Source organism: Blennius ocellaris (genome assembly GCF_963422515.1).
Source record: "Blennius ocellaris genome assembly, chromosome: 18".
NCBI lineage: Eukaryota > Metazoa > Chordata > Actinopteri > Blenniiformes > Blenniidae > Blennius > Blennius ocellaris.
The window spans coordinates 25,633,695-25,656,597 of NC_137667.1; the positions used below are offsets into that span (position 1 = coordinate 25,633,695).

Here is a 22,903-nt window from a genome sequence, read left to right on the forward strand (position 1 = left end):
ATACTTATGGCCATGTGATATTTCAGTTTTTCTTTTTTAATAAATCTGTAAAAATGTCTACAATTCTGTGTTTTTCTGTCAATATGGGGTGCTGTGTGTACATTAAAAGGAAAAAAAATGAACTTAAAGGATTTGAGCAAATGGCTGCAATTTAACAAAGAGTGAGAAACTTTAAGGGGGTCTGAATACTTTCCGTACCTATACGTACCTATATCTGGGATAAAAACAGAAGCAAGCTCGTTGTATACATCCATTAATACAGTATGATATGATTACTGGTGCAGTTCAATATCGGTACATTCGTCTCTTAACACACCAAAAGTTACTAGAGAAAGTTTTTACAAGGCAGGAAATGACAGTTAATACACCAAAACAAGGCACGAGGATAGAAAGAGCAACTTAAACGTTCATTGCTCCTAACATAACCACATAACGCCTCCTACTCTTATTAAAACTGATAAACTACCGCTTCTTAGCAGAGCAGGATGATCGTTTCTACATAGACAACAAGGCAAATCTTTACCTTATGAGAAGACAATCCTCCTTCTGTTGACATACGAAAGACTGGAAAAAAGAAACCATAAATGTGCGTCTTTTCAGCAAATGACTTTTTTTTGGCGTCATATCTGGCGAGTGGGTCCCGCTACGCCACTTCCCAAGTGTTCATGTCGTCTACGTACCTCCTGCATGTTCGGTCGGAACGTAACAAAAGCCCCGGTTCCACCGCACACAAGTGCCGGGACGGAGCGGAGCGGTACGGAGCGGTACGGAATAGAGAACCCGACCGAAATTTTGGGTCGCGTCCCCATTGCAGAGAGGAACGTTAAAAGTGGGCGGGGCTTATGAGCTCCGCAGAAATGTGACATTATAACAGATGTAGATCTTATGAATCCTCTGTTGTTGTTTAAATTCTCCACTTTGCACTGTTATTTTTTGCAGCGGAAAAAAAAAAGTTACTTTTTGCAGCAGTCATTTTTTGCAGCGGAGAGCCGCAGCGCAACTTCCGTGTTTGTTGTGAGAGAGCGAGCGCTCCGGCGACTTGAGGCGACATGCCCCGCACTCGAGCGCTCGGGTGCGGGGCAAGTGGCCGGAGCGTTCCACCCGGTTGGCTGAGGCACAGACACGGGAGTCTGAGCTTTCTGCTCAAACGCAGGAGGCACTCCACTCCGGCGCTGATCGCGGCAGCTCAGCGTTGGAACACGGAGGCGCCGAGCTCCTTTTCATCGCTTCCGCGGTCCGTCCCCGCGATAAAGCGCCACTGACCGCGGCTGAACAGAACGCTGACCGCCTCTGGAAAGCGGAGCTGCCGGAGCGCGGTCAGCGCCGGAGACGAAAGCTCCAGACTCCGGTGTCCCGGAAGCACATCCACGCCACGGCCAGCGCTATGCTGCAAACAGAAAACTCCAACGCGATGCAAAGTCCCTCCCCCCGGTCTCCCCCTGCCTCAAGTCGCTCTTTCACAACAAACACTAAAGTTGAGCAGCAAAGAAAAAAAAATGAAAATAAAAACAACCAGAGCACAGCTGACCACACTGACAGCAGAGGATTCAGCCAGCACATTAAAATATTGAGGGCGTGTCGTAAATCACTGACCAATCAGCAGACAGCAGCTCAAACTCAGACCCGTTCCCTGGTCCCCGGCACCCCAACGGAAGGGGAGCGGAAAGGCGGTCGCCTTTGGAGCGGTTTAGACCACATTCCTGTCGTGACACGCGAACCGGAGCGGTTTAGACCGGTCTAGGCCGGTACTTTTTGTGCGGTGGAAACGGGGCTTGGGTCGGCCTCCGTGAACATAATTCCCTACGTTTTCCAAGAAATGTCGGTGGGGAATCAAAAATGGCGGTGTTGTGGGCGCCGCCATACTTATTTACCGGTCGCCGCCATTTTGAAATAGTGCGTACTGGAAGTGACGTTCACAGACACGACATACAGGAAGTGACGTTTCAGACCGCGAATGTCTGGAATTACGTTTTCAGAGGCCGCCCCACCGAAAGTGACGTAGGAGGACCCACTCGCCGGAAAAACACTGTGCGCCGCGCTGTTCAAACGCACATTTGTTCCCATTGCATTGTTTTCTTCACACGTCTACTCGAAGCTCAACAGAGTAAAGGATTGTCTTCTGCTAAGGTAGATAATTGCATTTTTTTCTCTGTGTAAAGTATCAGCCTGCACTAATAAGAATGAAATGGTAGGTGGAGTTCTACCAGTATTTAGAGACTATGTTTATACTCGCACTGGAAGACCGGAGCCAGATCAGCTTCACAACCTTCCATGTTCATCTCTCCCCAACTGTGTCAGTCTGTCCACATATCTGCTGCTTTATTTCTCCGTCCAGACAACTCACAGTTTACTGTTTTTTTAACTGCAGTTTCATCATAACATTTAGTTGCGTTTACGTCCTAAATGGCTGAATTTTGTCACGTGGGTGAAAAGCCTCAAAACGGTGTGCATCAGCCTGCACTAATAAGTAGGACATGGTTGATAGGTGTCATTATATCAGTATTAGTGAGAGGAAGAGTTGTTGTATAGTTATGTTGGGAGCAATTCAAGTAAGAACAGCTCAAAGTTTATGTTGCTCTTTTTTTTAATCTTTGTTCCATGTGTTGGTTTATTTAGACCCATACTGGTATTTTTAATCATACTGCATTACTGGATTTTTACAACCTGACTGGGATTTCTGTGTTATTATCAGTGCATCCAAATTAGAGAAAGTTTTATGGTTATGAGGGAGATCGAATATCTTATATATAACATACTGCAATGAATCACTTGGATGCTTGTCAGTTTGCATTCATCAATGAGAGATCAGTACATTTGAACAAATACTAATGATTCTGATTTAAATATTTTTTCAGATGCAGTGTTCAATCAGAATGTCACGTCATCGTAGCACCGAATGCTTGGGGATGGAGCATTCATATGCACACCCAACAATGCACACAGCATCTGTGCTGACCACGGATCCAGAGACCGTAAAGGAATTGAGTGTCCATGTCTGCATGCAGAACACTCCTATGACTCATCAATCAAGTTTGAGATTTTTTATGTAACATAAGCTCAGTTTGTTTATTTTTATTCGTCTGTATTGCAACAGATCTTCGAGATGCTGAAAGAGATGGAGGAGGTCACAGAAATCAAGAAGGGGGACCTGAGACTCATCCATTACATTTTTGATGTTATGCTTCCAGAATTAAGATGATCAATCAATGGAGGACATCATAGAAGTAGTGGTCAATATTTTGTGTCGTTTGAAACCTATCTGCATGCACCTTGTCGAGCTTTTTCAGATCATCATCAACATCCTGATGGCTGAAGGTCACACAAGGCTTCAAGCAGAGGTCATCATAGCCAGTGGGAGAAAGTTCTAACAAGCTCCTGTCGTCTGTGCTCTCATCCTCCCTGCCGGATGTCTATCAATATCGTGGTTTGAAGTCTCCTGTCCCAATTTTCAGAGTGTATCTTTTATCTATCTGTCTGTCCTCTCCTCTATCCTCTCACCCCAACCGGCCAGCAGAATGTCTCCACCTCTGAGTCTGGTTTCTGCAAAGACTTCTTCCTGTTAGAGGGACTTTTTCCCTTTCCACAGTCGCTCACGCTTGCTCATGTGGATTTGTTGGGTTTTCTCTTTAAAAGTGCTTGTATATATAATAAAGAACAATGACATGATTCATGGATGGTTTTATTCTTTTAAAGTTGTCAGAGGTACTTTTTGAAGGTTTGTCATGGACATTTACTCTGAAGTAACTACAGTTACTCTCCATTCTTGTAGTTAGTTTTGCTTAATGCACCACACATTGTCACTGCATGAATGAAGCAGTGTCAGGTTTAGGCTACAGACATTTATTAAATCTGCAAGAAAGAAGAAGACAACACGAATGAGCTTTGGTTACTCGCGAGGAGAATGGCCTAGGAGCGTGTTCAGATTACACCTCCTACCCACTCTGAGCTTCAGACCATTTCTCCTGCGGTTTTATTTCATTAAACAAAGGGGAGGGTTTACAGGATACACATCATAGTAACAAAACATTCTGTGAGTTTTAACAGTTTATCAACTATGAATACAATCAAAGGACATCCCGCACATGGGACGTCGAGATGGCAGCTGTGTGGAAGACGCGGCTCATCTTGTTTATCAGCCTCGGTCAGGTTGACCTGCTCAGAACATGTGATTAGTGAGCAGTGCCTGAGAGGCGCTGCTAAGAGAGAATACAGCGAAATAAGATAGAACTTGAATATGAATATAATTAAGCACGAATATGGCAACTATATATAAAATTACTCTGACAAGCAGGCAGATCAGTTTAGTAGCTGAACTCTACAGATGTGGTTCCAGCTGCAGTGTCTTGCTGAAATAGGTTCAAAGAGATATTGAATATGGAATATGATGGGGGGGGGGATTCTCCCTCTTCAATCCACTTGGCTCTGGACCTTATATCACATTATATCCACCTGGATGTTCCTCCAGTGTTCTTGTGCTTCTTCAAACTGAACATGATCCATGAAACCGTGACGTAACTGAAGCAGTGACGTCAGTTGTCCTTTTAAATATGGCGGCGACCACAAACACGCATGGCGGCGGCCAAAAACAAGTATGTCGACAACCACAAACGAGTATGTCGGTGCCCATAAGCCACCATTGTGATACCGCAGTGGCGAGGTTTGCGTTTTGAGAGTAGTCTGGCGCTGACCGTGAGCAATAATGGCGGCGTCCACAAACACGTATGGCGGCGTCCACAAACAAGCATGTCAGCGGCCGTACACCGCCATTTTTATACCGCACTGGCGAGGTTTCAAGTCTGGAGGAGCGCGGTTGCATTGCAGATCATGTACTCTTGCCTCCCACCGACAGTGACGCTGTAATTGTGCGTCGGAACAAAACATATTGCATGTAGTACTGCCTCCCACCAACAGTGGCGCTGGGGTGGTGATTCGGATCAAAATGGCCGAACAAGATGGCGGCGGTGGATTCCCCACCGACGGCTTCTCACGTTTTCAGTCCAAACGTCCTTTCCTGTATGTCGCTTATGTGAACCTCACTTCCTGTGCGTCATTTCCGGTCATGCTTCCGCCTCGCACGATTTCAAGATGGCGGCGACCTGTAAATGAGTATGGCGGCGCCCGCAACACCGCCATCTTGGATTTCCCCACTGACGTCTCTTGCAAAGCAATGGGGCACACACACACACACACACGCACACACACACACACACACACACACACACACACACACACACACTCATTGATGAGATTTGCTGCTGATTTTTCTTGTTTTCTGCTATTGTTCTTTCAATTATCAAAATCATATTTTTGGTTGTTGTTATTGTTTTTGTATTGCCTACCTGCATATTTTATACTCTTGCTTGAAAATCATGATACTGTCCCGATAGACCAAGGGTAGTGTATGCACCTACATGGAAAGAACCTATATAAACATATATGTTTTAATATAGGTTTTGATATATTTTTAATATATGTGACAGATATAAAAATGGACGTTTTCCTATATTATATGTACATAAATGCACATATATGTACACCTATACGTGCATACAGGCACCTATATAGGTACATATATGCACCTATATGTTCTTCTTACATAATAGTTTTTTAGTTAGTTCTTAGTTATTGCCTTGATAATGTATGACAGCTGCCAAAGTGAGATATGGGCTATATATATGTGGAAATAAAGAAGCAGTACAGGAGACCTATATGGCCTGTATATTCACATGTATGCACCTCAATTTTGCCTATATGTGGCATATATACGCATATATGTTTTAGAATCGATTTTAAACTTCTGTTGTTTGTTTTTAATGCCATCAATGGCCAGGGTCCCTCTTACCTGTCTGACATTTTAACCCTACGTGACCCTGGAGGGCCCTGCGTTCTTCAGGTCAGCTTCTTTTAGACATCCCAAGGTGGAGATACAAACAGTGGGGCGATCGCTCTTTTGCAGTCACTGCTCCGAGACTGTGGAACAGACTGCCCCCCGACATTCGCGCCATCACTGATCTCGGCCTTTTTAAATCAAGACTGAAGACTCACCTTTTTAAGTTGGCTTTTAACTCTGCCTCGGGCAGTGTATTTTATTTTACTCTGTATGCTCTGTTTTATGATTTTCTGATGGCTTCAACAAACTGCAGCACCACCGCACCTCATACAGACAGCACCTGTGTTCTATTTAATTTTTTGTTTTTATGTATTTATTCTCGTATTTACTTCCTAATGTATTGTAATGACTGTGTTTATTGTGTTACTGTTCGTGGGTGTGGGAGGCGGCGGTGTTGGCGGAAACGGAAGGAGAGAGGGTTGTTGCCGGAAGTTTTGAGGAGGTTGAGCATGTGTTGTAGGATGAGCATGTCCTGTTCTTGCTAATAAAGTGCTGGATAAAAGAGAGAAGACTGCGTCTAGCTGCCAGAGCATTACAGTATTGTTTTAGCTTTGTAAAGCACTTTGGATGTCACCGGGTGATTATAAAAGGGCTATAGAAATAAAGTTGATTTGATTTGATTTGATATATACAGCAGATATGTGCATATAAAGTCAAAGTCAAAGTCAAAGTCAGCTTTATTGTCAAGTGTGCTAATATGCATAACATACAGCACAGATGAAATTTCAGTCCTCTCAGACCCACAGTGCAAAAGGCATGTAACAATATATCAAAAAAATAACAATTTAAAGATTTTAACTGTTATTTTTTTTAAACTGCTTATAGGTTTCATATATGCGCATATATCCTCGTATAGGTTCTTTCCATGTGGGCAAACTGCTGTAAAACCGAAGAAGAAGAAGAAGAAGAAGAAGAAGAAGAAGAAGTCACATTTATTGGAACGGAAGGGGAGAAAGACAACGTATCTAATGTCAGGAAGGCACTGTTCAACTTTCAGAGAGCGACTCATTCAATAGGTAGAATATAGAGGGGATGTGACGCTACACACTCATGTACAGTAGATGGCGGTATGCACCTGAAAGCGGTTTGCAACCCACCAATAAATGGAAGAAGAAGAAGAAGACGAAAGAGAAGAAGAAGAAGAAGAAGCAGTCACATTTCCTGTTTACGTTCCAGGAGTGACGTCTCTCCGATAACATTTGACCAACAGTTAGGAATCGGTTTAAAAACGATTTTAAAAGCTGGAATAACTTGAGAAACCTCCTCCAAGTGTCTGTGGTATCACCACTTTCAGACCGTCTTGTGACCGCCTCACGAGAGCCTCAGCCCGGGCTGCTAAACAGCTGGAAGCGTCAGCTTTACCTAACCTGTTAGCCTGTTAGCTTAATAAAGTCCAGGAGTTACAAAGAGCGGCTTCTGTCAATATGGAGAGCAAATACAACCTGAAGAGCCCCGGTAAGATGGTTTTCCATGGCTTTCTGTCCCGCTGCCCATCTTTGAACTGTTGTTCGACTAGAGTCCAAGACCTCGGTATTGACATGCGGAGATCCAGTTCCTCCTTAGCTGCTGATGTCTGGATAACGTTGTTTACTCGTCAACACTTCTTCGACCTGTTTATTCACCTGTAATCACAACTTTAGGTCACACCCAGACTTTGTTTTCGGTACAGACGCATCGTACCTCAGATGTCCTGCGCGGTGTCTTCATTAAGGACCCGTGTACAAATGTCTGATCAGATTCAGAGACATTTATATTATTCTGCGCTTGAATTTCATTTTACAGAATGGGGCGGGGGGTGGGGGGTGATGATGATTCGCCTCCCCACCTGCTTCACATCGCATGGTGGCGATTTATGGTCTGTCGCTTGTTTTCAATTAGCCATAATAAAAGTCTTCATAGGTTCTCCTAATGTCACTTCATCTTAATACTTTTGATTTTCATATTACCTACTTCTTCCTCTTGTTGCTTCCATTCCTATATTTCCCCTTTGGGGATCGGTAAAGTGATTTCTTATCTTTCACATGCAAGCTGAACACAGCCTTACTTGCATGCATAACCTATGCATAACCATAAGAAGAAGTGTCACTCAACATTTCTGAAAAAGTATGAAGAACTCTTGTCAGATTCAGGAAACTTTATTAACAAAGAACAAAAAACCTATTAAACAATAACAGAAACAAGATTTTGGTCTCGGGTGAAGAGCTTACAGTTCCCACAGGTCCAAGTGGATATGCATATGGCACTTCACCTGACATACTTGCCAATATCCATATAGTCTATATAATGTATATATACACACACAGCCTATGATGATAATATGAATAAATGATACCTTGTGAAAATATATTCAGAAAATAGATCATCTATATTTAAGTATACACACACACACACACACACTGCTGAGACGAAAGGAGTGACACACACACACACACACACACACACACACACACACACACACACACACACACACACACACACACACACACACACACACACACACACACACACAAATACACACACGGGCAGGTTTTCCTGGAAAATTTCAAGCTGAAAGGACACTTAGATGGTCAAAATACTTGGGCTGGACCAGATTATGAGAATATTCAGGCCAGGGGTGACACACGTTTGCCTCCACACTACACTCTGGCTTCACTTCCATGCGCACTCAATAATGTAATGTAACGATCCCATAAATAGATTATTCCCGCACATCCTAGCATGTTAGTTATCATGCTAACAAAGTACGTTCAATTGAGCTGATATTTGGAGGACAGGCTAAAGGGGATTGTGGCTCTCCTGTGTTTTACCGTAAAGGTGCTACTAATAGTGCAGCAAAAATCAAGTGTGGACTCACTTGACAGCAGTAACAATCATGGACTACAAGTGCTGGTGGAGCTGAAGAAGCCAGCAGCATGACGAGTGTGGCCGTCGACCTATAGAACTAGAGATATATATACAGGTTTATCTGCTGGAATCTACTACTTAATTTCTATGTGCTCTGTCTTCTGCATTTTTGGTGTGTTTGGTGAGTCACAGTGTCCCTAAAGGCCTGGCATGTGTACTACATGCCCCGAAGCCTTGTGTTGTGCCATGTTCATAGTGCCGTGTGGACAGAATTTTTTGGGAGAAGGCTGGGGACATGGCAAAAAGACTTTTTTTGTCATGTGGATGTACCATATATCAGTAAAAGTTGTTTTAATTGCAGATGTTTTAGCTGACATGACCATTATTACTATTGTTATTGTTGTTATTGTCATTATTGTTGTGAGTAATGGTAGGCAAGGTGGTTGTAGTAATAATTTAAGCCTGGGGTTTTCAAAACTTGTGTTCAGGGTCACATAAAAAAGCGCTCTTGAAAAAAAGCAAGTGTAAAACCAAAAAAGGAAGTGAAAAACCAAATATCTAATTATTTACACGCCGAGAGAAATACAGGGAGAGATTTACACTTTGTTACCTTTGATTTGTTTCGATTCTCTCGTTTCATCTATTTATTGTTTTTAATTGTGGTCTGTTGTATATGAAGTATAAAATGCTACTACATAAATTAACTTATTAGTTATATTGTTGTAATTGTTGTTATAATACACCAGTTCGATGCCAAATAACCAATAATGAATGAATTCACTCACCAGTCAGTGAGAAAAAGGACAGCGATGGGATGAGGAAATTCCCTCATGTCTCAGTCCTGAGGCCAAGATGTTCATCAGAAAGTCTGTTTCTTGATTCCATTTCTTTAAGTTAGTGGTCAGAGGTGAACAACACTCATCCGCTAAATCCTTCGCTCTTCTTGTCACAGTATTATCCGACAGCGGCACTTGCTTTGAGGCGCATTTACACATCAGCACGATGAGTGACCAATATAATTTTCCCATCATTCCTGACATTCTTTATATGACCTCATGCATCTGAATATAGTTTCTTAAATGGGCCTGACAGTCCTGATAGTCCTAGAACATATATTTGGCTGCCAATAAATCTTCCAAGAATATCAAGAATCACCTGTTTTCATGAAGTTTGCAACTGAGTGTGTGGATTAGTTGTGATGCGTGTTGATCCATTATACAGCGTGACAGCATTCGCTACCTGCAGCATGCTCCTCTCTGATCAACTGTATGGATTTTGTCTGGATGCTGAGCAATCTAGGGCGAACACCCGTGCCTCCATGAGATGCATCTCAGGGTCCACATGCCTTTCAGTCGTTCGATTTTCCTTGTCGGAAAACGGGAAACCGTCCGATTTTCATTTTCCCATTTCATAATGGGAGACAAAAAACAGGAGACTGTTCATCTCCTGTTTCTCATTTGGAAATTGAAAATCGAAAAACAGAAATCCTGTAGTTTCCTGTTTCCTGTTTTGCATTTGTTAAACACAATTTGGGAAACGACTGTAATTCTTTATTTCAAGTTTGATTTGCTGGAAAACGAAGAAGTTGAGTATACACATCTGTTAGAGTGTAAAGGAGGGTGCTCAGTACACAGCCCTGTGGTGAGCCAGTGCTGAGACTGGTGGCTGTGGAGAGGTGGGGGCCCACTCTAACCCTCTGGATATGCTCTGTGAAAAAGTCTTTAATCCCGAGGCAGGTGGAGTGTGGGAATCCAATGTCCAACATCTTAGACACCAGTCTGTGGGGGAGGATGGTATTGAAGGCAGAGGTGAAGTCGATAAAGAGCATCCGTGCATAGCTCCACTGATGTTCCAGGTGGGACAGGACAGCATGGAGAGCAGTGGTCACAGCGTCCTCTGTAGACCTGTTAGCTCTGTAAGCAAACTGGTGTGGGTCGAACAAAGGGGGAATGAATGCCATGATGATGATGCCACTTCATTACCACAGGGGTCAATGCTACTGGCCTGGAGTCATTGAGACTGTCAATAGTCTGTTTTTTGGTGAGAGGGACTATAATGGAGGATTTAAGATGGGTCGGGATGATGGACTGCACAGAGACTGATTACAAATCCTGCTGAGGACCCAAGCCAGTTGGTCAGCGCAGTCCTTCAGCACACGTCCTGAGATGCCATCAGGTCCAGCTGCTTTCCGTGGGTTTATGGACCGCAGTGTGTGCCTCACCTCATGCTCCTCCACCCTGAAGGTGGAGTTGTCGTTTCCTGGGTGAGGTCCGGAAGCCTCCGGCTTTTACACCTCAAACCGGGCAAAGTAATTGTTAAGTTCCACTGGCATCGCTATGCATCACCGACCACAGGCCCCAGGTTGGTCCTGTAGTTAGTGATGTGCTGGATGCCCAACCACACCTGCCTGTTGTTGTTGCTCTCCAGGTGGTCCTCAACCCTCCCTTTATAGTCCAACTTGGCCTCTCGGATGCCCCTCTTCAGGTTGGCACGGGCTGTGCTGTAGAGGACCACGTCACCAGACCTGAAGGCTGTTTTTCTCTCCTTCAGCAGCTTATGGACCTCACTGGTCATCCAGGGTTTCTGATTGGTGCAGACCCGGATGTGTTTCTCTGTAATGGTGTCTGTGCAGTGTTTAATGTAGCTCAGCACACTGTCACTGAACACCTGGGTGTTCAGAAATACCCCAGTCGGTCCTCCTGAAACAATCCTGTAGCTGCTGGGAGGCTCCCTCTGGCCAGGTTTTTACTGTCTTTGTGGTGGTGGGGGCAGTTTTCCTGAGTGGGGTGTTTGCTGGAATCAGGAAGTGTGATACGTGATCAGACTGGCCTAGGTGCGGTAATGGCTTAGCCCTGTAGCCGTGCTTAATGTTTGTGAAGACTTTGTCCAATGTGTTGGGTCCTCTGATGGCACACTTCACGTGCTGGTGGAATTTGGGGAGCACTGGTTTTAAATCCACCTGGTTAAAGTCCCATGTGACGATGTGCGGCGTCAGGGTGCCTGGTCTGCTGGGTGTTAACGCCGTGGTGGAGCAGTCCAGTGGCTGTGCTAGCATTAGCATCTGGTGCTATGCAAACAACGGCGATAAGGTAAACTCTCTGGGGAGATAAATGGGTCTGCATTTTACAGTCACGTACTCCAAGTCAGGAGAGCAGTAACTGTCCACAGTCACTGTGTTTGTACACCAGTTGTTCAAACACACAAACGCACTCCCCCACCTCTGCTTTTCCCGGAGTTGCTAGTCCTGTTGCGGCGCTGTACCATGTAGCCTGCTAGCTCAATACCGGAGTCCGGAATCGATGAGTGGAGCCAGGATTCTCTGATCAACAGAATGCTGCTGTTCTTGACAATGTTGTTCGTCGCCACCTGCAGCCTCAGTTCATTGACTTTGTTGACCAGCGATCTGGCATTGGTGAGGAAGGCACTTGGAAGCGGTGGTTTAGCAGGCTGCCTCCATAGCCTCACTTTTGCTCCTCTCCCTTCGCCATCTCTGTCGCCTGCCTGCGGGGATGGTAATCCATGGGGAGCCGGGACTACTTGCTATGTTTGCCGGGAAGTCGTGAAAATGGAGAAACTCTGTTGTAACGCTTCTCTCGTTGTTGAAACCGATCTTAAGAAGTTCATGCCGGTTATAGATGTTGTTCGCCTCGCTGAATGTAGCTGAATCTCTCATAGCAACATCCACAACTGAATATAATAAATTCTCCTGATTTGCCACATTCCTGACAGATTAATGATAGAGAGTGATGATATACAAAGGCGCAAAGCAGCTCAGTCAGGAATTGAGGTTTGTGCCAAACTTGTCGTCATTATGTGTAAACACACCTTTAACAGCTCCACAACCATTTTCTTGCTTTTCTCATCGTGACTTAAAACTTCATGAACCATATTAATTGCCCTTTTTTTTTAATTAACTCTGCATCAGCAAATTGTTTCTTAGCTTTGGCAAGGTTCTGTGAAACAAGAGAATGATGCTGCTTTTGCGCTTTCTTGTACCAATGCCGAGATCGTAGACATGGAGGACTTGTATGACAATTTCTGTTTTGCGGCTGTGGGATTTTGGAGGGTAGTTTGCATTAAAGCTGGTGGCATGCAGAAAGTTGAAGTGATGATCCACTTTGCTGACAACTCCGGTCTGCATGCAGATCAAGCATGGTCCAATAATATTAAACTAAACTGTTCAGTCCAGTCAGAGTTGAACTGACGCTTTTCCTGGTTGATTCTGTGCTTTTTCACGCTGCAGGTCATGTTTCTTTGTTTAATTTTGACTTACTGACTTTCTACTCGATGATCGGTAGTTTGGCGGGTCGTGAAATTGAAATTCGTGGGCGTGGACGTCTGAGTGGAACACGCATTGACATAGTTACTTGCACAGATGCGTTCAGACTCTGGCTCCGGCTACAGTGTGGGATGAGGTCTAAACAAGGTAGACCAGCCTATTTTTCCCCCCCACAAATTGCATTTTATTTGACGTTGATATGCAGCTAATGGGCCGCCGCGGGCCAGAGAGTTGGCTCCAGACCACGGGCCGCCTATTGAGGACCTCTGCTCTCGTCTTCCCCTGTCTTGTCTCCTGTGCTTCACTTCTTTCAAAATATATACCCAGAGATGAAAGCAACAACATATTTGTGAGCCTGGAAATTATGCAGGACATAATATTAACACACAGCGTTAATATGATCAAAAGGTATCCGATGGACACAGCAAATAGTGTTTCTTTCTTCTTCTCTCTGCATTCTCTGAACTATATACATTACTTTAATTTGGTTGGCTCTTTGTCCTCCTCTCGTGTGTATGTCTTTATTCTGCATCAGTGTTCTTTGGTTGTACTTTTGGTATTACCTTCTTGTCTCTTGTTTCCATGAACTATACTTTGTTTCTTCTTTGGCTTCTCTGCTCCATCTCTTTTACGAGACAAACCCCCCCAAAAATGTTGTACATTCTCCAAACTTATATATTGCTGTCATTCTCCATGTTCTGTTTCTTCTGCCCTCTCTCCTGTTCTTCCACTCCTTCCACTTCAAGGCCGTGGCCATGATTTTTTTTTTTCTTTCTGGGTGGCTGGATTCAATGTGCTGTTTACGTTACGAGTGATGCACGTTATGTCGTGCGTGTTATGCTGGGTGTGCATTATATGCAGCTGTGATTATACATGTTATACACATATGTTGTATGAAATTAAATGGTACAATAAAAATCAGCTTTGCATAATAGATGAATGCCAAACTTAAAATATTTGTTGTTTTGTTGAGGGGGGCTGAAGGCTGAAGCCCCCTCAGACAAGGAGGGCCAAGCTCTGAAATGAGCATCAGATCCTACTTCTGCCTGTCTCTGTGCAGTTTTGAGCACCTTTACTCCTCTAGAATTTCACCTAAAAGGGTGAAATTCTGGCCTTGTCTCGCTATTGTAGCCATCACATGCTGCCATGAGTGATGGGTTCAGGGGCACTTAAGTTCGATCCTCTGCACTCTCTCTCTCCTCATGCTCGCTCTTCTATCTGCTGCTCCATCACGGAAGCTTTGAAGAATTTAAATTTAACTCTTAAATACAACTTCCTAAGTGAACAGACGCGGGCTTTTAATGTAAGGTTTAGTTTAAATGTTTAATTCAGGGGTAGTAGTAGGTTTGTAGTTGTTTAATTCTCTGAATACAAGATTTAATGTTAGATTTAATTCTAACGTCAAACAACAACAACGACAACGATGGCAGCTTACAGCCGCGACTTTTTTTTATTTTTATGACCCCCCACCCTTTAGCGCTGCCCCTTTTTGAGCCGGACATCAAACGTTTAGGGGTCATAAAGCAGTATTTTTGACATATAGCATGGTCTTTATCTCTCTGGCCCCTTCGATTTTCACCCTCCGTTCTTATTTGTTTAATGTTTTTAAATCAATTGATCCAACCATTGCTGATGTAATAAGTCTGTCACAGACTCTGTCCCTACACTTTTTAAGCATGCTATAATTCAGCCTCTGCTAAAAATAACCCCCCAAAGCTGGACTCCACCCTTTTTATGAACGATAGGCCTATTTCCAAACTGCCCTTTGTCGCAAAAATACTTGAAATAGTTGTCGTCATGCAGCTTCCATCTGCTCTCGAGACACATGGTATGTATGACCTGTTCCAATCTGGCTTCCGTAAACTACACTCCACAGAATGTTGCTCTGACTAAAGTCACTAATGAACTTTTGATGGAAGCAGATGATGGGAAATACTCTGTATTGGTACTTCTGGACCTCAGCTCTGCTTTTGATACTGAGGATCACAGTATTCTGCTGGACAGGCTAAAGCAGATTGTGGGTATCTCAGGTTCTGATTTGGACTGGTTCTCGTCCTACTTCATCCACAGGAGGGTGTCTGTTTCATTGGGAAGCTCATGTCTTACACAGTCCCTTGGTCCTGTGGTGTACCTTAGGGATCTGTCCTGGGCCCATTACTATTTTTATTGATTTTATTGCCTCTGGCGCAGATAATTAGCAGTTTTAGTGGGATTTCTTACCATATGTATGCAGATGACATTCAGTTATATAATTATTTTAAACCAATAGAGAGCAATAAACATTCCAGGCCATTAAAATGGAGATGACTGACAATTGCCTTCAGCTTAACACAAGCAAAACAGATGCTCTTATAGTTGCCCCCCAAAATACCACCCATTAGACTGCATATTAGGCCATTAAATGATTATATCAAAACCTGTTTCTGTAACCTGGGTGTGTCTTTTGACCAGTCTTTGTCACTAGACAGCCATGTCAGCCTGTTGACACCTTCCTGCTTTTCCCACCTGCGTAGCATCACCAAACTAAAAGGGATGGTATCCAAGGTGGAGCGAGAAATTATTTTACATGCTTTTTTCTCTTCTCGTTTAGACTATTGTAACTCCCTTTTACCTGTTTAAATCAGTCATCTTATAACTGCCTTCAAACCATCCAAAATGTAGCTGCTCGCTTCCGGTTGGGCGACAAGATGGAGTAGTCGCATTTTTCCATGCTCCCGCTAAATTAACTCCTACTATTTTGTATAGCTCGACTGAGAGCATTAACTGCTGCTGACACTGAACAATATTAATAACTCCTCGCGCTGAATGAGAAAATGTCGAGCAGAGCCAAGAGAGAGGAGCAAAAGGAGGAGGACCCGGCTGCGAGCGCCATCATGGCTATGCTAACAACAATGCTAGTGGATCACAAGATGTCGCTCTCATCGGAATTTAACACCACCTTTTCCAAACTGGAGAATAAGGTAGACAGCATTAGACCACACTTCTGGATCACCAGAAGCATCTCTCTTAGCTGGAGTTATCCGCTGATACGACAAGCCAAGATGTGCTAGCCATGGACACCAAGCTAACATCCGTAGCTGAGGAGAATGCTAGGCTTAAAGCTAAACTCATAGATTTAGAAAGTGGAAGCCGTTGGAACAACATAAGAATTGTCGGTTCACCTGAAAACATCAAAGGTCCACACCCAACAACGTTCTTCTCTCAACACCTGGTCGAGGTTTTTGGTGAACATACGCTGACGTCGGCTCCGGAGCTGGACTGTGCTCACTGCTCGCTAACAGCTAAGCCAAGCCCGGGCGAGAGGCCTCGAGCAGTCGTGATTTGTTTCCACGGGTTCCAGACGAGGCAGCTGGTGGTGTAGGAAGCTTGGAAACTTAGAGGCAAACTGAAATACAAGGACTCCCCGATCCACATTTTTCGAGGACTACTGCCCTGAAGTGTTGGAACAGCGGACCATGCACCGAGATGTTATGAGGGAGTTCTACAATCTAGGACAGGGGTGGGCAATCCTGATCCTCGAGGGCCGCAGCCCTGCACGTTTTAGACGTCTCCTCACATCAATACAGCTGACAGCAATTAGTGGCTCCTTGTCAAGCTTTCTGCAGAGCCTCATCATGATAACAGGTGTGTTTGAGCAGGGAAACATCTAAAACGTGCAGGACTGCGGCCCTCGAGGACCAGGATTGCCCACCCCTGATCGAGGAGGACATCCTGAGTGGTACTGGTGCCAAAGATCTCCCACCCCAAGGACTTCAACCACTACAGGCCGATGGCTCTGACATCACACCTGATGAAGACCCTGGAGAGGTTGGTCCTTCACCATCGACGCCCCCTGATGATCTCCTCAATGCAGTTCACCTACCAGCCAGGCATCAGGGTGGAGGATGCTGTCAACTACCTCATGCAGCAATCTCTCTCTCACCTAAAGAGGGCTGCGAGCACTGTGAAGATCATGTTCTATGATTTCTCCAGTGTTTTGAACACCATACAGCCCACACTCCTGAGGAACAAGCTGCAAAGCACACATCAACCTGCAACTCATATCGTGGCTCCTGGACTACCTGACCAACCGGCCATAGTTTGTGAGGACATGAGACTGTGTCTCTGACCTGGTCATCTGCAGTACAGGGGCCCCACAGAGGACTGGCCTGACTCCCTTCCTCTTCACCCTACACAATTGTCACCTGCAGAAGTTCTCTGATGACTCTGCCATTGTCGGCCTCATCACCAATGGGGAGGAGGGGGAGTACAAAGAACTCAACCTGGACTTTGTGGACTGGTGCCAGCAGAACTGCCTCCAGATCAACGCAGGTAAAACTAAAGAGCTGGTGGTGAACTTTTGCAGGCAGAGGCACACTTCCCCCACACCGGTGAACATCCAGGGAATGGACTGGCTTTTAGAGGCGATATCATTTGCGAGGGCACGAGACAAATTCTTCCAACTTCCTGTTTGACTTTGGTCAGGGGTATCGGCGTGTGTTTTTTTGGTCTTGATGAGACAAACAAGACGCTTTTGGTTAGATTTTTCTATGACAGTTCTACAGGGCGTGGTGCACATTTTGGCATTCTGGGGGTTCATTTTTACATTTTCTTACATTTCTTACATTTTTCGCCAGTCCTGTTGACCGTATGATTTCCTTCAGTTAGTTGACTAGAAAACCAAGAGGTGCCCAAATGGCTAAACCTGTGTTAATTTCAAGTGTTAATTTCAAGGATTACAGTAGTGTAGCTCCCCTCAAGTTTAATCACGGACGACAAGGTGTTCCTTTTCATACAGACATTTATTCCAGGCGTCAGGTTGAAGTGACGAAATGCCGCTGTCAATGCCGTGAGAACTGAATAAATAAATATACAAACATACACGAGTTTAAACACATATTCAGAAAATGACAATTACAAGAAATGCGTAATAAACAAAACAACAGCACAATATAAACATAGGCAGAAGTTTCATACCTCATTGGCCGCATAAACTTGGGGAAGAAAACTTCCAAAGGAAAATATGCACTCTTCTTCAGCACTCAAAAGCCCCGTCTCCACCGCACAGAAAGTACCAGCCTAGACGGGTTTAAACCGCTCCGGCTCGCGTCTCACGACATGTAATGCAGTCTAAACCACTCTAGACCGCTCCAAAGGCGACCGCTTTTCCGCTACCCATCCATTGGGGTGCCGGGGACCATGGAACGGGTCTGAGGTTGAGCTGCTGTCTGCTGATTGGTCAGTGATTTACTACACGCCCTCAATATTTTAATGTGCTGGCTGGATGAAGCCTCTGCTGTCAGTGTGGTCAGCTGTGCTCTGGTTGTTTTTATTTTCATTTTCTTTTCTTTGCTGCTCAACTTTAGTGTTTGTTGTGAAAGAGCGACTTGAGGCAGGGGGAGACCGGGGGGGGGGGGGGGACTTTGCATCGCGGTGGAGTTTTCTGTTTGCAGCATAGCGCTGGCCGTGGCGCTGATGCACGCCCGGGACACCGGAGTCTGGAGCTTTCGTCTCCGGCGCTGACCGCGCTCCGGCTGCTCCGCTTTCCAGAGGCGGTCAGCGTTCTGTTCAGCCGCGGTCAGTGGCGCTTTATCATGGGGACAGACCGCGGAAGCGATGAAAAGGAGCTCGGAGCTCGGAGCTCGGAGCTCGGCGCCTCCGTGTTCCGGTGCTGTGCTGCCGGAACACGGAGGCGCCGGAGTGGAGAACCTCCTGCAGAAAGCTCAGACTCCCGTGTCTGTGCCTCAGCCAACCGGAGGGAACGCTCCGGCCACTTGCCCCGCACCCGAGCGCTCAGTGCGGGGCACGTCGCCCGGCAAGTGGCCGAGCGACTCGCTCTCTCAAAACAAACACGGAAGTTGCGCTGCAGCTCTCCACTGCAAAAAATGACTGCTGCAAAAAGTAACTTTTTTTTTTTTCCGCTGCAAAAAATAACAGTGCAAAGTGGAGAATTTAAACAACAACAGAGGATTCATAAGATCTACATCTGACGACGTTTTTTTCTGTTATAATGTCACATTTCTGCGGAGCTCATAAGCCCCGCCCACTTTTCATGTTCCTCTCTGCAGTGGAGACACGGCCCAAAATTTCGGTCGGGGTTGTGCTTCCGAACTGCTCCGTACCGCTCCGCTCCAGCCCGGCACTTGTGTGCGGTAGAGACGGGGCTTTAGTCTTTCATCATGTAAACAGATACGCTGCTCCATGCGGTGACTGTTATAGTGCATCTTACATAAATTACCTGACCACAACAAGGTAACAACATTTGTTCCACAGAAAGGTTCCACTTCAAACAATATTCACCCTTGTGTTTCTTAACCCTTTTAACGTATTTATAAAACAACAAATATAATTGTATTAACTAAATTATTCCTGTTTTTAACTCAAAACTAATTAAATGAACTTAAATTGCATAACTGACTTTGATGACAGCTACACTCCCACCAAATCACTGGTGATTTCCTAATTAACTCCTAATCTAAACTCAAAGGTTTCATAAGACCTGTAGTAAGGTAGTGATAGCAAAGTTAAATTACTCAGCCTCAAGCAGAGTAACTGTTTTGTGGATAGGCCTCTCTAGGTAGACTAACTTACTGAGTCGCTTTCCTTGGTTGTCCAGTGCTGAATCACTGATCAGTAGTTTCAGCTTTCTTACACAGCCATCTTCACCAGGGTACACGTTTGTGACCTTAGCCAACTTCCACTCATTTCGTGGTGCAGTGTCGTCTTGCACAATCACTATATCACCAATTTTTGCATTTCTGTGCGTCTTGTGCCATTTTTGCCTCTGCTGCAGGTTTAACAAGTACTCTTTCTTCCATCTGGACCAGAACTCATTGGTTAAGTATTGCACTTTACGCCATCTTTTGCGAAGATAGAGGTCTTCCTTCACAAAGTCTCCAGGTGGAGGCAAGATTATCGAAGACTTCATTGTCAGGATGTGATTAGGCGTAAGAGGCTGTGGCCCAGCTGGGTCATTGAGTAGGTGTGATGTTAAAGGTCTACTATTTATGATTGCCATAACTTCGTAGAAGTAAGTTCGCAAAGAGGAACCATTAAGTCTTCTGGATGACTGATCCAGAATGGATGTCAACACACTTCTTATGGTCCTAATTTGCCTTTCCCATGCTCCACCCATATGACTTGCAGATGGAGTGTTCATGACAAACTCACAGCCAAGCTGTTGTAGGCGTTCTTGGTTCATTTCCTTCACAGCTTCCATGAACTCACGTCTGGCGCCAACAAAGTTAGTGCCTTGGTCAGATCGAAGTTGTCGAACGTTTCCGCGTAGCGCAATGAAAGCACGAAGAGAATTGATGAAAGCATCAGTCGTTAAGTCGTCGAGTAGTTCTATGTGCACAGCACGAGAACACAGACAAGTGAACAGCAGACCATAGCGCTTCAGTTCCTTTCTTCCCTCCTTGACATAGAATGGGCCGAAACAATCCATCCCGCTGTATGTGAAGGGAGGAGTTGTTTCCATGCGCTCACTAGGCAAGTCTGCCATTCTTTGTTGCTCAGTGCACCTTCTGAACTTGCGACACTTTACACATTTATGGATGTATGATGACACAGCATGACTACACCCAAGTATCCAAATGCCATTCGATCGTAGCTCATTCGTCGTTAAGCCACGCCCTTGGTGTTGCACTCGTTCGTGATGGTGCTTGATTATGAGAGTGGATATGTGGCTAGTCTTTGACAAGACTGCTGGATGCTTGATGTGTGGATGCAGAGCAGCATGTTCTAGCCGACCTCCCACCCTCAGGATGCCTTGCTCATCCAAGAAGGGATTTAGTTTGTATAGTCTGCTCGACTTATCCTTAGTTGGTAAGTTTTTCTTGTTTTGAAGACTTTGGATTTCTTCAGAGAAGGTTGCTCTTTGCACAATACGTATTATCGTTAGTTCTGCATCTTGTCTCTCTTTGATACTTGTACTCTCATTGTTCCTTGGTATTAAACCCTTAAGCTCTTTGACTCGCCTCATGAGTCTAGCAATAGCTTTGACTAACCTCAACCAGCTGGAAAACTTTAGGAAGCGATCGAGCAGTGAATCTTCTGCTGTCATGGTCTTGTTCGTAAAGGCCTTGCGAATTTCTGGATCTTCAACTGCAACGTCTCCCACCTTGATATCTCCACTGGGAAGCTTGTCATGCCAGAGAAAATCTGGACCAGTAAACCAGTTAGATGCAATGAGCTCCTTTGCTGTGAGGCCTCTGGATGCATGATCAGCAGGATTTTCTTCAGAGGTAACATGTCTCCATTGACTGGGATTTGTACTGTCTTTGATCCGCTGAACGCGGTTTGCTACAAAGACATGAAACCTTCTAGCATCATTATTAACGTAGCCGAGGACAACCTTTGAGTCCGTCCAGAAGAACTCCTGTGCTTTTACATCCAACTCCTTTCTCAGCATGTCACTTGTACGCACAGCAACAACTGCCGCTGACAGCTCGAGTCTTGGCACCGTGGTGACCTTTGTGGGAGCCACTCTTGCTTTTCCCATAACTAAAGAGCAACTGACTTGTCTTGATGCACTGATAGCTCTCAGGTAGGTACACTGACCATAACCGGTGACACTTGCATCTGCGAAGTGATGAAGTTCATAGTCTTGAACTTCTTTGGAATCTGCTGGAATGTAACATCGCTGAATCTTTACTTCAGCTAGGTTTTGAAGGTCCAATAACCAAGATTCCCATCGTGACCGAAGTTCATCAGACAGTGGTTCATCCCATCCAGTTTTATCCCTGCACATTTGTTGAAGTATTTGCTTGCCAATCAAAATGAACGGCACTACAAAGCCGAGGGGGTCATAGATGGAGGCTACAGTTGACAAAACTCCTCTTCTAGAGAGTGGGCGTTCATTCACCACTACTCTGAATCCAAACTGATCTGAAGTGACACACCATTTAACACCTAAGGCTCTCTCCATCTGTAGCTCACCCAAAGCTAAGTCTTGATTTTGTACCGTTTCGGCACACTCTTCCTTGGGAATTGAGGCAAGCACTTCCTTGCAGTTCGAAACAAACTTGTGGATTCGTAGCTTACCAGCGCTGCAAAGCTGTCTTGCTTCGCTGACCAACTGAATTGCTTCATCCTTCGTTGCTGCACTTATCAGACCATCATCAACATAAAAGTGTCTTTCAATAAAACGAATGGATGCTTCACTGAAATGACCTTGTCCTTGAGCTGCGATGTGTCTGAGGCCGTAGTTTGCACAACCAGGCGATGAGGCTGCTCCAAACAGGTGCACTCTCATACGGTAAACTGATGGTTGAGATTGAAAATCTCCATTGTCCCACCAGAGAAATCTCAAGTAATCTTGGTCTTCTCCCCCTTGAACTGCAACCTTATCGTGGTGGGGGAGTTTGAGCACCCGAATGACCCTCGGAGCTATGTTGCCGGGGGGCTTGCCCCCCCAGTAGGGTCTCCCAAGGCAAACAGGTCCGAGGCGACGGGTCAGACTAAAAGCAGTTCACAAGACCCCATGGACACACTCACGAGGAAAAAGGTGACGTCGCCCGGTTTGGCGCAGCCGGGGCCACACCCTGGAGCCAGGCCCGGGGTGGAGGCTCGCACGCGAGCGCCTGGTGGCCGCGTTCTTGCCCGCGGGACTCGGCCGGGCTCAGCCCGAAGGGACGACGCGGGCCCCTCTTCCTCATCCTCCTGTGGACCCACCACCCACAGAGGCTGCCGTAGGGGTCGGGTGCAATGTGGATTGGGTGGCAGTCGACGGCAGGGGCCTCGACGACCCGATCCCCGGACACGGACTCTGGCTTTTGGGACATGGAATGTGACCTCGCTGGGGGGGAAGGAGCCCGAGCTTGTGAGGGAGGTTGAGAGATACCGGCTAGATATAGTCGGGCTCACCTCCACTCACAGCTTGGACTCTGGAACCCAGCTCCTCGACAGGG

General features: G+C 45.4%; 1 protein-coding gene across 3 annotated transcripts in view; it reads left to right on the forward strand.

Annotated features, from left to right (window-relative positions):
• The first annotated feature begins 7,068 nt into the window (after positions 1-7,068).
• Positions 7,069-22,903, forward strand: part of ube2j1 (ubiquitin-conjugating enzyme E2, J1) — a 90,174-nt gene continuing 74,339 nt past the window's right edge. For all 3 annotated transcript variants that reach the window (XM_080514603.1, XM_080514604.1, XM_080514605.1), the window contains exon 1: positions 7,069-7,345. In XM_080514603.1, the coding sequence (XP_080370729.1) occupies positions 7,315-7,345 (31 nt within the window). In that variant the 5' untranslated portion in view covers positions 7,069-7,314. The remainder of the gene's footprint in view (positions 7,346-22,903) is intronic.